This window comes from Erythrolamprus reginae, chromosome 1, assembly GCF_031021105.1.
Source record: "Erythrolamprus reginae isolate rEryReg1 chromosome 1, rEryReg1.hap1, whole genome shotgun sequence".
Lineage (NCBI taxonomy): Eukaryota > Metazoa > Chordata > Lepidosauria > Squamata > Dipsadidae > Erythrolamprus > Erythrolamprus reginae.
Window position 1 is genome coordinate 147,917,298 of NC_091950.1, and position 13,462 is coordinate 147,930,759.

General features: G+C 42.5%; 1 protein-coding gene across 3 annotated transcripts; it reads right to left on the bottom strand.

The window, feature by feature from the left end:
* Positions 1-3,890: 3,890 nt before the first annotated feature.
* On the bottom strand, positions 3,891-13,432 carry STK16 (serine/threonine kinase 16). 3 transcript variants are annotated; one of them, XM_070728835.1, is made up of 8 exons: positions 13,325-13,432; positions 11,191-11,303; positions 8,787-9,006; positions 6,160-6,293; positions 5,729-5,849; positions 4,863-4,958; positions 4,573-4,694; positions 3,891-4,482 (listed from the first exon to the last, which is right to left on the bottom strand). In XM_070728835.1, the coding sequence occupies exons 2-8, from the start codon at positions 11,274-11,276 to the stop codon at positions 4,344-4,346; spliced, it is 918 nt and encodes a 305-aa protein (XP_070584936.1). In that variant the 5' UTR covers positions 11,277-11,303; positions 13,325-13,432; the 3' UTR covers positions 3,891-4,343. The 3 variants fall into 3 exon arrangements, with proteins under 3 accessions (XP_070584936.1, XP_070584926.1, XP_070584946.1); XM_070728825.1 differs by lacking the exon at positions 13,325-13,432 and adding an exon at positions 12,963-13,261; XM_070728845.1 differs by lacking the exon at positions 13,325-13,432 and adding an exon at positions 12,963-13,058 and having other exon boundaries at positions 3,910-4,482; positions 8,898-9,006.
* Between the last annotated feature and the right edge of the window lie 30 nt (positions 13,433-13,462).

Genomic DNA, 13,462 nt, shown 5'->3' on the forward strand with positions numbered 1-13,462 from the left:
TTGGATATGTTATCCCCCCTCTGAGTAAACTCAACTCTCTTAATGAATAGACTGGTGCAAAGACTTAACATGACCTCTCCCAACACTGAATATCATAAGGATGAAGGGACTAAAATTTCAACATTAGCACATTTGACTATTCTGATGTTCAGGGCTACTGAACATACTCTTAAGTTGGAGAGGGATACATGCATGTTTCACAACTGATGGAAAAAGATGAAAAGGAGTTACAGTTACCAGAGTATACTAAACGCCCCCAACACCTCAAAGAAAAAACCAAAAACAAACCTGCCATGCTTCATTTAGCAAGTCTATAGCAGTGATGGTGAATCCTTTTCCCCCCTGTGCGTGTGCACTATTGCGCATGCGCGAGTGTCCACACCTATAATTCAATGCCTGGGGAAGGCAAAAACAGCTTCCCCCACGCCCTGGAGGCTGGAAACAGCCTGTTTCCCATCTTCTGGTGGGCCCAGTAGGCTTGTGTTTCGCTATTCCCAGGCTCCAAAGGCTTCCCTGGAGATGGAGGAGGGTAAAAATGCCCTCCAAGAGCCTCTGTGCGAGCCAAAAATCAGCTGGCCTGCACACACTTGCACATTGGAGCTGAGCTAGGGCAACGGCTCGCGTGCCAGCAGATATGGCTCTGCGCCATAGATTCGCCATCACTGGTCTATTGTAATGATGGCAAATGCTTTTTGGCTTGGGTGCCAAAAGGACCTGCGGGCCTGCAATAGCCCACACCCTTAAGGCAATGCCCTCCATGTACATACGCACAACCACTGCACTTCCCCCCCATGCATATATACAACCCTACCACATTGCGCGCCCCCCAATGCATGCACACTATGCACACTGGCCTCACTGAAGCCGCCTGGAGAGTGTGAGAAATGGCCAAGCCTGGGGACAGCAAGAAATGGCCCAAAGGGCCAACCGGACATTTGGAAATGAACTTCCAGTTGGGTCGTTGGGCTGTTTTCTGCCATCCCTAGGCTTCCGGAGGCTCCCTTCCCTCCATTTCTGTTCCGTCTGGGCATTATATCACAGAAATTTAAGCTAGAAGCACCCACTAAAACCATTTTTACTCTCGCCAGGTTCCAGGCGCTTTCCTAAAGTTTGGGGAGAGTGAAAATGCCCTCCCCTGTCCCCCCCGAGGCCCTCTGGAAGCCGAAAACGCCCTTCTAAAGCCTTTGCATGAGGTGAAAATCAGCTGGCTGGCATGCACATATATGTTGGAGCTGAGCTAGGGCAACAGCTCGCGTGCTGGCAAAGATAGCTCCACGTGCCACTTGTGGCACCTGTGCCATACGTTCTCCATCACTGCTCTAGGTCTTTTTTTCAGCCTGCTTACACAGAGAGCCCAGAAGTACTGTAAAGAGTAGCAACGTGATTCTCTTCAATAACCAAGTTGGAAACTTCTGTCTTCATAATGTACAGAGTGCACACTTTTGCATCTGACCAGCAGTCAGGAGTACATAAGCAACTAAAACCAATGGTTTTGCCATTTAGCACGTAGCCCGAAAGGTCAAGCCTCAGGGCATAACAATGCGCTCAACTAAAAAATTTATACAGTACAGCATTTGCATTTTATAACAATGAACCAATGTCTGCAGTGTTATTGGCAACACTTGGGCAATATAGTGTGCATAGCACATTCAAATATGTTCTGCAAAAGAATACAACCCAATGGTAAACAATCCCAATCTAACTTCTGAATACCAGACAATAAATAAAATTATGTTTTTGTTCAGATAGACATACAAGTAACATTAGTCCATTCGGTTGAAAACTGATGGTCCAGAATTCCTTCTGAATCCACAGGACATCTGGTCTGACTCAGCAAAACTAATTCAGATGCTAAGGTGCTGCTGCAGCAACAACTACAGTATCTCTGAACCGTGTTGAAATCATTGCTGCTTGTTCCTCTAGCCTGGTGATGGTGAACCTTTTCGGCACCAAGTGGCCAAGCCAGAACGTGTATGTGTGCCTGCACCTGCCGGAAAACCAAAGACCAACAGGCTGGTGTGGACATGCCTGCTTTGTTTTGGGGCCTATTTCAGGACATTTGTTGAGACGTTTTTGGCCTGGTTTTTTAGGCCATTTTCAGATCCATTTTCAGGGTGTTTTTTGAGCTATTTTCCGAGCCATTTTTCAGCTGCTTTTGGGGCCAAAAATGGCCCCAAAAGCCATGAAAATATCCCCCAAAATAGCCTGGGAACAACCTAGAAAGTGACCTGAAAACAGCTCAGGAAACAGCCTGGAAAACAGCCCAAAAACGTCCTCAAAGTGGCCTTTGTTAGCTGATTTTCAGGCTGTTTTCTGGCGCTCCGGGGGAGAGCTGGTGCCAGAAACCAGAAGAACAGCGGGTGACAGACAGCGTGTGCTCACTGAGAGGGCTCTGCATGTCACCTTTGGCACGCGTACCATCACAGCTCTATCCCATTTTCTGTCAACAGAAGCAAGATTGTAGAGTATTTGTTACTCCATCAGCTATGCTGAGGGACAGGCCTTAAGCCAATTATAATGAGTAAAACAAGTCAATTACAGGACTTGAGTCTCCTAGGAAATCGTAACAATGGTTCTATTAGAATAAAGTATAGTATTCTATATATACAGTACTTTCCTGAAACACGACTAATTGCAAGGACTTGGATACTTCTAAAGGTAATGCATTTTATATAATTATTGTATAAATTCATCTCCTGATAAAGGGTTTGAACTTCATAGAAAAAGATCTGAATCCCAATATGGATGGACTTGGTTATGCACTGCCTCCTAGTGGCATATTCCCAATAATTGTAAAATGCTTGAAACGGCTCCATTTTGTTTTAGCTCAAAAGAAAACATGACAACAAAATGCTCAACATTTTGTTCCAAACTCAAAACACAGACATTTCAAGCTTGGAATCCCTGCATGTACTGTGGAAATAATCAACTTTTCAGAGAAATTTCCTACCCTATGTGATTCCTGCCCCGCAGAATATTAACAAATAATACAAAAAAAAAAAAAGATTTCTGTGTATGTTAACCATTTTTTGAGGCTTGGGAAAAAGGAAAATCTACTGGAATAATCAAGATGTGATTAAACACAAAAGAAACGTGAGGGGGAAATGTGTGATTGAGCAGTGTTCTGTCGAGCTCTCCGGTAGAATCCTCCCAAAATTGCATAGATACAATTTCAGACACACACGTTTGAAAATTCAAAACAATGTTCTTTATAATGAAAATTCACTTAAACCAAGCCCTCTTTTGGGATAGCAAAGAGCACTTGTCTCCAAACAAACTGGTAATTTGTACAAGTCAGTTCTGTGATACTTAGCTTGCAGCTGTGAGGCAATTCACAGTCCTTCTTTTTTCACAAAGTGAAACACACTTTGCCCTGGTTTAGTTTCAAAGCAGGGAAAAATCAGCACACAAAAGGTCCAAGTCAGTAAAGCAGTCACGAAACACAATTATCAGATAATCCTCCACAATGGCCAAACCCACAGGCTGCTCTTTATAGCAGCCTCACTAATTACCACAGCCCCACCCAACCACAGGTGGCCTCATTTTCTTTGATAATAATCTCTCAGTTGTTGTTGCCTATGCATCGCTCTCCGCATGCATGGCTGTATCATTAACTCTTGTTCTGAATCCAAGGAGGAGCTAGATAATTGATCTCCTTCTGAGCTGTCTGCCACACTCTCCTCCTCCCTGTCACTCATGTCTTCTTGGTCCGAGGAGCCTTCATCAGCAGATTCCACCGGGGGCAAAACAGGCCTGCAGCATGTGGATGTCTCCCCCACATCCACAGTCCTTGGGGCAGGAGCTGGGCCAGAACTAACCACAACAGAGCAGTATATACGGTATGTGATAAATAAAGTCTTCGGAGAGGGGCGGCATACAAGTCCAACTAATAAATAAACAACACAACCCTGGATCACATTTTTTATCATCTTGGTGGTGTAAAAATGTCTGTATTTTATTTAAAACTTAGGCCCTGAGGGCATGCCTTTATTAAAACAATCTCGGCATCAACCTACATTTAACACATTCAGGTACAAATTTAGGAACATTTTTTTTCCCACAAAGGAAGGGGATTTTGGCCCCTTGGGCCAATTTCATGCTTTGTGGAGGCATTTGATAAGGGCTAATAATTGGAGCAGTCAAAGAGGAAAGAGTAAGGGAGTGAGTCCCAAAGACCAGCATTGTCCTTAATGCAGTCTCAGAAAGGCAGTTCCTCCAAGTACAAGACTGGCCTTCAGCATGACACCTCTCAAGTGTTTGCTCTGAACTTCCATCTCTCGAGGTCCAAACTGGGCCCAAATGCCTCCAGCTGCTTCTATTTCTTAGCTGCGCATCCTGTGGTCTCAGATGCGGGTGGCATCCTGTCCAGTGAGAGGTGGCTGTATCGCTTCAAGCTGACAGAGTATGTCAGCAACAAAGGGGCGCTCCTGAGGATTGACTACCATTGTAGAAGAGAGGAGGTGTTCCAAGGCTGGGGAGTACCTGAAATTTAGAACCAATTCAAGATCAATCTGTCCTTGGATTAAGAGCCACCACAACCCCCTCCCCACCTTCTAGGGAGAAAATGCTTACCTGGTGTTCTGGGGCACCGTAAGGCGGTTTTGAACAGCTAAGGCCACACTGTCCCCCTTTTGGAAAATCATGTCATAAGGTCCTTCACCAAACATCATGCAGTAGAGAACACAGCCTAAGGACTAAGCAGAGGAGCAAAAGGCAAATCATGGAACAATGAAATAGGATTTCCCTCCTCTGTACAAGATACAAATCTAATAAATATATATATGTGTATATATACTTGAATGTATTGCAGCAATATTAAATATTATTTATAGTTTCTAAGGAGAAAAAGTGATGATCCTTACCCAGATGTCAGTACGTTCATCAATAACACATTCACGCTCAACATTGAACAGTTCTGGGGCTCGATAGGAGATGGTGCAGCGTTGGGCAGCCCAATCCTGTGGGATCAACAGGGGAAGGAAGATAAATCTAAGACAAAGTTTGGGAAGAAAGAGGAGAAATATCTCAACTATTCTCTGCTAACAGGTTTCCCCCACAGACCCCTCTGGCTGCTATTGGGGAATAGTTAACAGGGGAAAAAAATAAGGGCATTAACATTAAATATAACACATAGCAGTATGTGCTTAGTAGTGAGTGGGAGACAATTTAAGAGCGGCACGAAGGCCCGGCCAGTTTCTTGTCATTCCCCCTTTAATCCCGGCCATCTCGGGCTTTTCTGGGCTGCCAGAGAAGCCTATTGGTGTCGCTGAAGGAGGCTTTGGCAGTCCAGAGCGAACAAAGCATTTTCCTTTCTCTGGGCGCTTGGAGAGGGAATAAACCACTTTGCTGTGGTGACTCCCTCGCGCTGCCTCCCATACATCCAGCATCCAGCGCGAGGTTGCCTCCTGGAGCATCTGGATGCGTAAAGGCAAAAGGGAGCGCTTCACCCCGGCTGGATCAACTCGGCTTCAGCCAACTCAAGGAGTCACCACAGTGAAGGAAAGGCACCGGCTACAAAGCGAGCGAGTGAGCGAGCAAGAGGAGGGGGGAGGGGAGCCTTCCAGTATGGGAAGGAAGACGAAGCAGGTAGCAGCAGCAGCCTCCTTTCGGTTAATAATAATAATAATAATAATAATAATAATAATAATAATAATAATTAATAATAATAATAATAATAATAATAAATAGAATACTCCCCGGTTTTCCTTTAAACAGATCAGTCTCATACCTGAATAGTCAAAGCCTCCCGTGAGCTCCGCACCTCAATGCGAGCCTTATTCATGGAGCCTAGGTCCATTAGCAGCGGCTGATCTTCATTGTCCAGCAGCACATTTGTCGGTTTTAAATCTCTGGGAAAAGGGCAAGCAGAATATAAATGGATCCCCAAATCTGCATTTGGCAACAACCCAAGGCATGAGTCCTCAAATCCTGCTTTAGAAGAAGTCTGAAGTTTGTAATATCCCAATCAAAGTCTTCCCTGTAGTGAACATACTATCATGCTGATGTTCTGTGCCTTAGGTTTTTCTCTATCTCTGCAAACTCCTCTTTGTCAGCAACCCTGTAACAGAGACTGACGGTGTCATAACCTTAGTTCAGCTTCTCATTTTGGTTCATTGCTACTCTATCCGTGCACCCTGTTTTCTAAGGCCGGCTTCTTACCTGTGTGCATATCCCTTGTGATGGATGGCCTGCAGTCCTCGGCAGATGCCGTGAAAAATGACCAGGATGCGCTCCTCGGGCATGAAGGAGCCTTTCTCTTTCAGAGCTTCTACTTCCTGCCAGAGGGTCCCTCTCTGCAAAAAGAAACCCAGACAGGGTTGGTAACAATGTCGTTTGGCGGGCCCCAGGGGAAGAGCCTTCTCTGTGGCGGCCCCGGCCCTCTGGAATCAGCTTCCCCCGGAGATTAGAACTGCCCCCACACTCCTTGTCTTTCGTAAATTACTCAAGACCCATTTATACCGCCAGGCATGGGGGAGTTGAGACACCTTTCCCCCAGGCTTCTTTATATTTTGTTTCATGTTTGGTATGAATGTGCTGTTTGGTTTTTAAATATATGATAGGGTTTTATATGCTTCTTTTAATATTAGATTTGTTTTGCTATAATATTGTTTTTATTGTTGTGAGCCGCCCTGAGTCTTCGGAGAGGGGTGGCATACAAATCTAATAAATAAATAAATAAATAAACTGAAATGGCATGCACATTCTTCAAACTTCCTGAATGAAGAAAAAGATTTACCCCTAGATATTAAGAGACTGTGGCCCGACTTGGCCTAAGGATGGTTTATCCTTCTTTTCTATTTGAACTTCACAACTGCAGAGACCTTAATCAATATTGGTTTGGTTGCTTCTGGTTCAATCCGAAACAAGCAAATCATTTATCTAAAGCAGGACTAATTATGCATGGTTTTGTAACTACAGTGAATACCATGCAATAGGATTGCTTAAAGTATTTGCTACTTGACCATAAGCTCTAAATATACAGTGGTACCTCTACTTAAGAACTTAATTCGTTCCGTGACCAGGTTCTTAAGTAGAAAAGTTTGTAAGAAGAAGCAATTTTTCCCATAGGAATAAATGTAAAAGCAAATAATATGTGTAAACCCATTAGGAAAGAAATAAAAGCTCGGAATTTGGGTGGGAGGAGGAGGAGGAAGAAGAGGAGGATAGTCTCTGCCCAGAGCAAAGGGAGCATTTCTTTTCTCTGGGCGCTGGCAGAGGTTTATTCCCTCTCCAAGATCCCAGAGAAAGGAAAATGCTTTGTTTGCTCTGGACTGCCAAAGCCTCCTTAAGCAACACCAAAAGGCTCGTCTGGCAGCCCAGAAAAGCCCAAAATGGCCAGGATTACAGGGGAAATGGCAGGAAACTGGCCGGGCCTTCGTGCCACTCTCAAATTTCCTGGGAAATTTTTCTGGGCTTGGGTTCTTAAGTAGAAAATGGTTCTTCAGAAGAGGCAAAAAAGTATTGAACACCCGGTTCTTACCTAGAAAAATTCTTAAGTAGAGGTACCACTGTATATTTAGAGTTGTCCTAGAATTCTTAGGTGCCTGTGGTTGTAGAGCAGTGGTAGGATTCAATTTTTTTACGACCGATTCTGTGGCCGTGGCTTGGTGGGCGTGGCAGGGGAAGGATACTATAAAATCTCCCTTCCCATTAATGAGCCCACCAAAGTAATACCTATTTATCCACTTGCATTTGCGTGCTTTCAAACTACAGTACTACCAGAAGATCGGCAGGGTCTGGAGTGCATGGCAGCTCACCCACTCAAATGCAGGCTGACACTGCCAACCCATTGTTATAATCACATGAGCCATTGCACTTCCTGTTCTGCAAGTTATACCTCAGGAGATTTTTTTTTTGTTTTAAATAGTTTCATTTAGAAGGAACATACTTTAATCTTTGTGATCACAAGCCACATGCACAAGACAAAAATAGAATTGCATAAGAAAATACAGTGGTATCTGTACTTACAAACTTAATTTGTTCTGTGACCAGGTTCTTAAGTAGAAAAGTTTGTAAGAAGCAGCAATTTTTCCCATAGGAATCAATGTAAAAGCAAATAATGTGTGTGATTGGAGAAAGCACAGGGGGGATGGAGGCACTGTTTCCTCCACGGAGATTCCTAGAGAGGCCCCAAGGAAGCTTCTCCCCACCTTTTCCAGCCCTGTTTCCTCCCAGAAGATTCCTAGAGAGGCCCCACGGAGGCTTCTCCCTGCCTTTTCCGGTTACAGTTTGGGAGGTTTGGGTTTGTAAATGGAAAATGGTTCTTGAGAAGAGGCAAAAAAAATCTTGAACACCCGGTTCTTATCTAGAAAAGTTCGTAAGTAGAGGCATTCATAGGTAGAGGTACCACTGTATATGCAAAAAGCCATTGGAGCAATTATAGCAATTATACAACAGTATAATTTTTTTTACACTTTTCTTAGTATAAGAACGTGGATCTTAATTATACTAGCTGATTAGTTAACTATACCTTAGAAATGGCCTTCAGGTGAATTGTAAGTAGGATTAGCACAATGCTGGAAGAGGCTATTCTTCTCCCTGCCATGCCTAATTTATCTAGAGTAGTGTTTCCCAAGCGTAGCAACTTGAAGATATCTGGACTTCAACTCCCAGAATTCCCCAGCCAGCGTTCGCTGGTTGGAGAATTCTGGGAGTTGAAGTCCAAATATCTTTACGTTGCCAAGGTTGGGAGACACTGGACTAGAGAACTCATTTCTTGGCATGCACCCACTGAACCCATCCGCACCTTACCCCTTAACTAGGAAACTGGTCTGGAGGCTACTGACCTTGAGGAAAGGCAAGAGGAGCCAGGCCTCGTGTTTGGATCCTTTCTCTACCATGGCATGTGCACAGAGGGGCAAGATGTTGGGGTGCTCAAAAAGCAGGTGCATCTCTACCTCGTGCAAAGCTTCCTGGCGATCATCCTTGTCATGGCATACGATACGTTTCAAGGCATAGAAGCGCCCATCCTGCATCCCTTCCACCAGGTCCACATAGCTGAAGCCACTGCAGGGAGCAAAATAGAATAAGCCTTAGGGCAAGAGGACAAAGATTTGTGTATCTTTTTAAAAAAAATAAAAATAAAAATAAACTTTATTTACAACACATATAACGCAAACAAAACACAAAAGACATTTAAAAACAAAAGTTGGACAATTTGTGACGTGCCTTAGTACAACTCTAACAGCGCTTCTTTTCTATAACACAAATTGTATTTACAAAATACACATCAAATCACAGCAATGATCTTATTCAGGTATTTCTTTTTCTTTCCCTTCCTTTTTTCTTTTTAAGACCGATCCTCTGACATTTGCTCTCCAAATTTTCCAACATTTATTAACTCCCTGTCTTTGCTTTTTCCTTTTTTTCATCCAATCATAGAACCCATCCCAACAGTTAGCGTACTCTAGCTCATCTGCATTTTTAAATTCTTTGGTTAAGCGGTATTCATTACTGCACACGCTGTTATTTTTTCAATATATCTTCCTCAGTGGGCATATTTTCATTTTAACAATATTGTGCGAGAGCTATTCTCGATGCTGTCGTTATATGTAAAATTAAGTACAGTTGGTTTTTATCAAAATTTTCACGGGCTATTGCTAACAAAAAAAGTGCAGGCTTGTGTATCCCAATGCAAAGGGAACCTGAACAACTATATTTCTCTCTTTTTTTCCTACCATGTCTTTGTTTTAAAAGTTCATCCTTATTCTTAAATTATGACCCTTTTCTGCTGCCATCCGCATCCTACACCTTTGCAGCACTGCGAGGGCCGTGTTTTCCACACAGGGTTGCTGATTGATCGATGCCAGCTTTGTAGTTGCTATTCATATAACTTCAGTGCTGACACAGATTAATGAGATTATAGAAAAAAAGGTAGATATCTACATGCCTCAATTGGAAGAAGAACAAGAGGGGACTCTTGTTCATGTTGTATACCCTGGTTTGTTTATACTTTCATGTTGCTTCTTTCAAAAATACTGTTTGTGGCACTGTACAATTGTTGGCTTGATAAAGGAGGAAATGTTTAAATAAATGTCACATGGCATTAAGCAGCACTCTGGTTCTCCCTAGTTCTTTATGATATTGATAAGCTGTACAAAAAGGCACAGCAACTGAATATGCTTAGCAATCACAAGAGCTCATGCATAGCCCAAAATATACCAAATTACCGGTAAGTGGGAAAGATCACCCAGCTCTGCAGGAACCTGAAATTTTCTATCATTAAAAACTATTTTCTACTTTGTTTGTAATAATAATTATTATTTATTAGATTTGTATGCCGCCCCCCTCCGGAGACTCGGAGCGGTTCAGAATGGTTTATAATGGTACTTTCTATCATTAGATAGATTAAATGTTAAATATTGTTAGTCTGATAGTCTGCTCAATTTCTGTGCTCTTTTTCTCTCTATAAAAAGTGTCATGAAGAGGAGGGTGAATGAGGGAATTACTGAGGGAAGAAAATCAGCAGACATAAGGCGCAGCAAATATATGATTATGTGTCAGAAATAACATTCTAACTGTAATGAGTGGTAAGGATTGAAATCAGATGCCCAGAGGAATTGTGATATCACCTTCCTTGGAGCAACAGGAAACCCAACTCATGATGTAAAGCTGGAGGGAATTGCATCAAGTGGAGGGGAAAAAAATTTGTCTTTAATGAAGCTTGAATTACAATTTTGGAGGAATATTTTGGAGAAGTGGGTAGAAAAACCAATGGCCCTCCATGTTGCTGGACTGCAACTCACAACAGCTGAACCTAGCTATGGTGAGGATGATAGATGATACTGATCCAAATAATCTGAAAGGACACATTTATCATATCTGGAATAAATAAACCTTAGAAGATGCAATAATTCTACCCCTGGCAAATAAAGACAGCATATATTTTCTACTTCTTTACAAGCATGAACATATAGGGTCAAAACATCTCTCTATAGTTGGAGAACTACATGGAGAATTAATAGTGGGAGTCAGAGGAGGCAGTGATGGGGAGACAATGATGAGAAGCACTCTAGGTAATGCTAAAGTTTTATACTTTGCTTCTGGGTCTTTCGTAAAAACCCAAAGTTAAAAGAAAACATAGACCAAACTAAAAGATAAGGTAGTGATTAAAGGATCCTCTGTGAAATTTCAAAATGAATCACTGCAAAGGTTCTTAAAAGATCCCTCTGGAAGGAGTCCAATACTCACCCCTCCCCAAGCCTGTGGATTAAAAGATAGCGTTTGTTATTGATGGTGATGGTCCCCCTTGAACAGATACACAGGGCATGGCCCATGGTGGTCGCTCCAACATCCTTCAGACTCTATAGAGGATAAGAAAGCAAAGTTCCAGACCTTGGTACAGCCATTGTGGAAGGCGTAAGGCTGAGAAAAGAGGGCCAGCCTCATGTCAAAATATTAATAAATGGATATGCAAGTGGTCCTTGTTTAGCATTCACAATTGTGACTGGCCATTAAGCAAAGTGGTTACTAAATAAAACAGCAAGTGCGCTTCTGGTCTTGTTTCAGCTTTCCTTTCCCAATCTGCAGAGGTTATACAGTACATGCAAAGTCATTTTTTCATCAGCAGACAGAAATGTGAACAGTCACTGTGCAAAGTAGTTGCTAAACATGGACTATATATGTATTAAACCAAATGACTTTTCATGTAGGTATAGCACTAAAGGGGAACGTAAGAGAATAGTTCAAGTTGTTTGCCCAATACCAGAATTGTCCATCAGTTTCTTTTCTCCCAATATCATAGAAAGCATGGTCATAATATTGGCACTTGAGAGGAAATGAGACAGCTCAAATTGCAGGTTGTAATATAAGCTATCTTTCTGTGGGTAGGAGCCAGACTAAAAAATAAAACAAAACCAGGAATATATTTTCCAGCTTCTGACAGCGTCAAAAATAGTAAGTGTCATCTGGTAATGTCTGGAAGGCCAACGGCCAGAATTTTCAGCCCTTCTTTTTTTACTTTTTTGGTGGGGAGAGAGAAGTGAGGTTTATAAAAGTAAAACTAGGTTTAGCAGACTTATTTGGGGGGGCATATTAGAAAAAAATAAATTGCACTGTCGTGGCTTGCCACTAAGTTTTGATAATGCAATCTTAAGTAGGATTTGAGAATTGCCAAAAATAAAATAAAATAAAAACAACAAAAGCAGATGAAGCACAGGGCTTGCAGGCTTCTCAGCCCCCTGTCCTGTTATAATAAAATATTTATTTATTATTTTATTTAGTTATTATTTAGATTTGTATGCCGCCACTCTCCGAAGACTCTACAGAACAATGAGAGGGCTAATTCTCAACTCTAAAATGGCAGCCAGCTGCATGTTAACAGTTTGGCAGCCAAGAAATATATATTCAATGAATCTTCTAAAAAGAAAATTAAAAAAGATTACCAGTATGTGGAAAACTAATGAACGCGGCCTGACCCCAGTCACCCAAAATTTTTTAGTCTATTTTTGAAAGAAAAAAAAATCAAAATGCCACTGTTCATCTCAACAAGGAACGAACAATCCAGAATTAGGGCTTCCTTCCACCTGCTCCGAGTTGAATGTATTATTTTATTTATTTATTTAGTAAAATTTATATGCCGCCCAATTCTAATGGGCTCTGGGCGGCTCACAATAATAATGATGAAATGTCATTGGTATCTTCCCAAACGCAAAGGCACTTAAGTATGACACTAACTGAAGTGATAGAATGGAAAGGGGGAAGAAAAGTTATTTTTAACTGCCTATGAAGGTTGACTTTTAAAAAACTACGTAATAAAATTCTTTTGTATATTTCCCCTTGCTCATCGAGTAAATTACGGTCTCCCTAAGTGTTACCCATAATTCAAAATGGAAGGACAGAAGCCTTCCCTTTGGATTACATTTTAGAAAGGCAAGGCACATAAGGAAAAAAAAGGGTGGAGGGGAAAAAAGATAAATATTAGTTCTTCAGAGCTGGAGAGCAAAGTGTTGAGCAGCAATTACATTCAGTAGTTCAGAAATATATGCAGCGATTGAGGTGCATCCAAAAGCCATCGAGAGAAAGCAGGACGTGCAGAGTTCTGCCATGGGAATAATGCACTCTGCACATGACTAGGTGCACAGTCGCAGTTACTGTTATGTCATTTGTTCTAGAATGGATCAGTGCATTAAATTCCAAGGCGGAGTTATGACTCAAAACTCTCAAATGGGACGGAAATGTTCTGCCCTGGAAAGTCCTGTCGCCCTTTCTGGATCCGCTGCACTCGAATACAGAACAGCCGCTCATCTTTAGGCCCCGCCCATCCGCGGTGGCAGACGCAGGGGGGGGACAGAGGAGAGGAGAGGGGAGGGGGCGACACACTCACCCAGTCTCGGTCGAAGGCGTCCTGGAGAGCTTGAGCGCGACGGGAGCTGACTGCACTGGCTGGTGACGTTATATCTCTGCGCCGTCTGCTCTGTGGCCCTGGAGGTTGCTAAGCAACCACTCCAGAGGAATAAGAAAA

Bases quoted from the DNA above. Each gene is read 5' to 3' on its own strand.
- STK16 (XM_070728825.1), bottom strand. From the start codon at position 13,046: ATGGCAGAACTCTGCACGTCCTGCTTTCTCTCGATGGCTTTTGGATGC. The intron at 9,007-11,190 runs GTGAGTATTGGA...TGCTCCCTGCAG, and splicing joins ATCCACAGGCTTGGGGAGGG to TGGCTTCAGCTATGTGGACC. The intron at 4,959-5,728 runs GTATGAGACTGA...TTGATCCCACAG, and splicing joins GGGAGGCTTTGACTATTCAG to GATTGGGCTGCCCAACGCTG.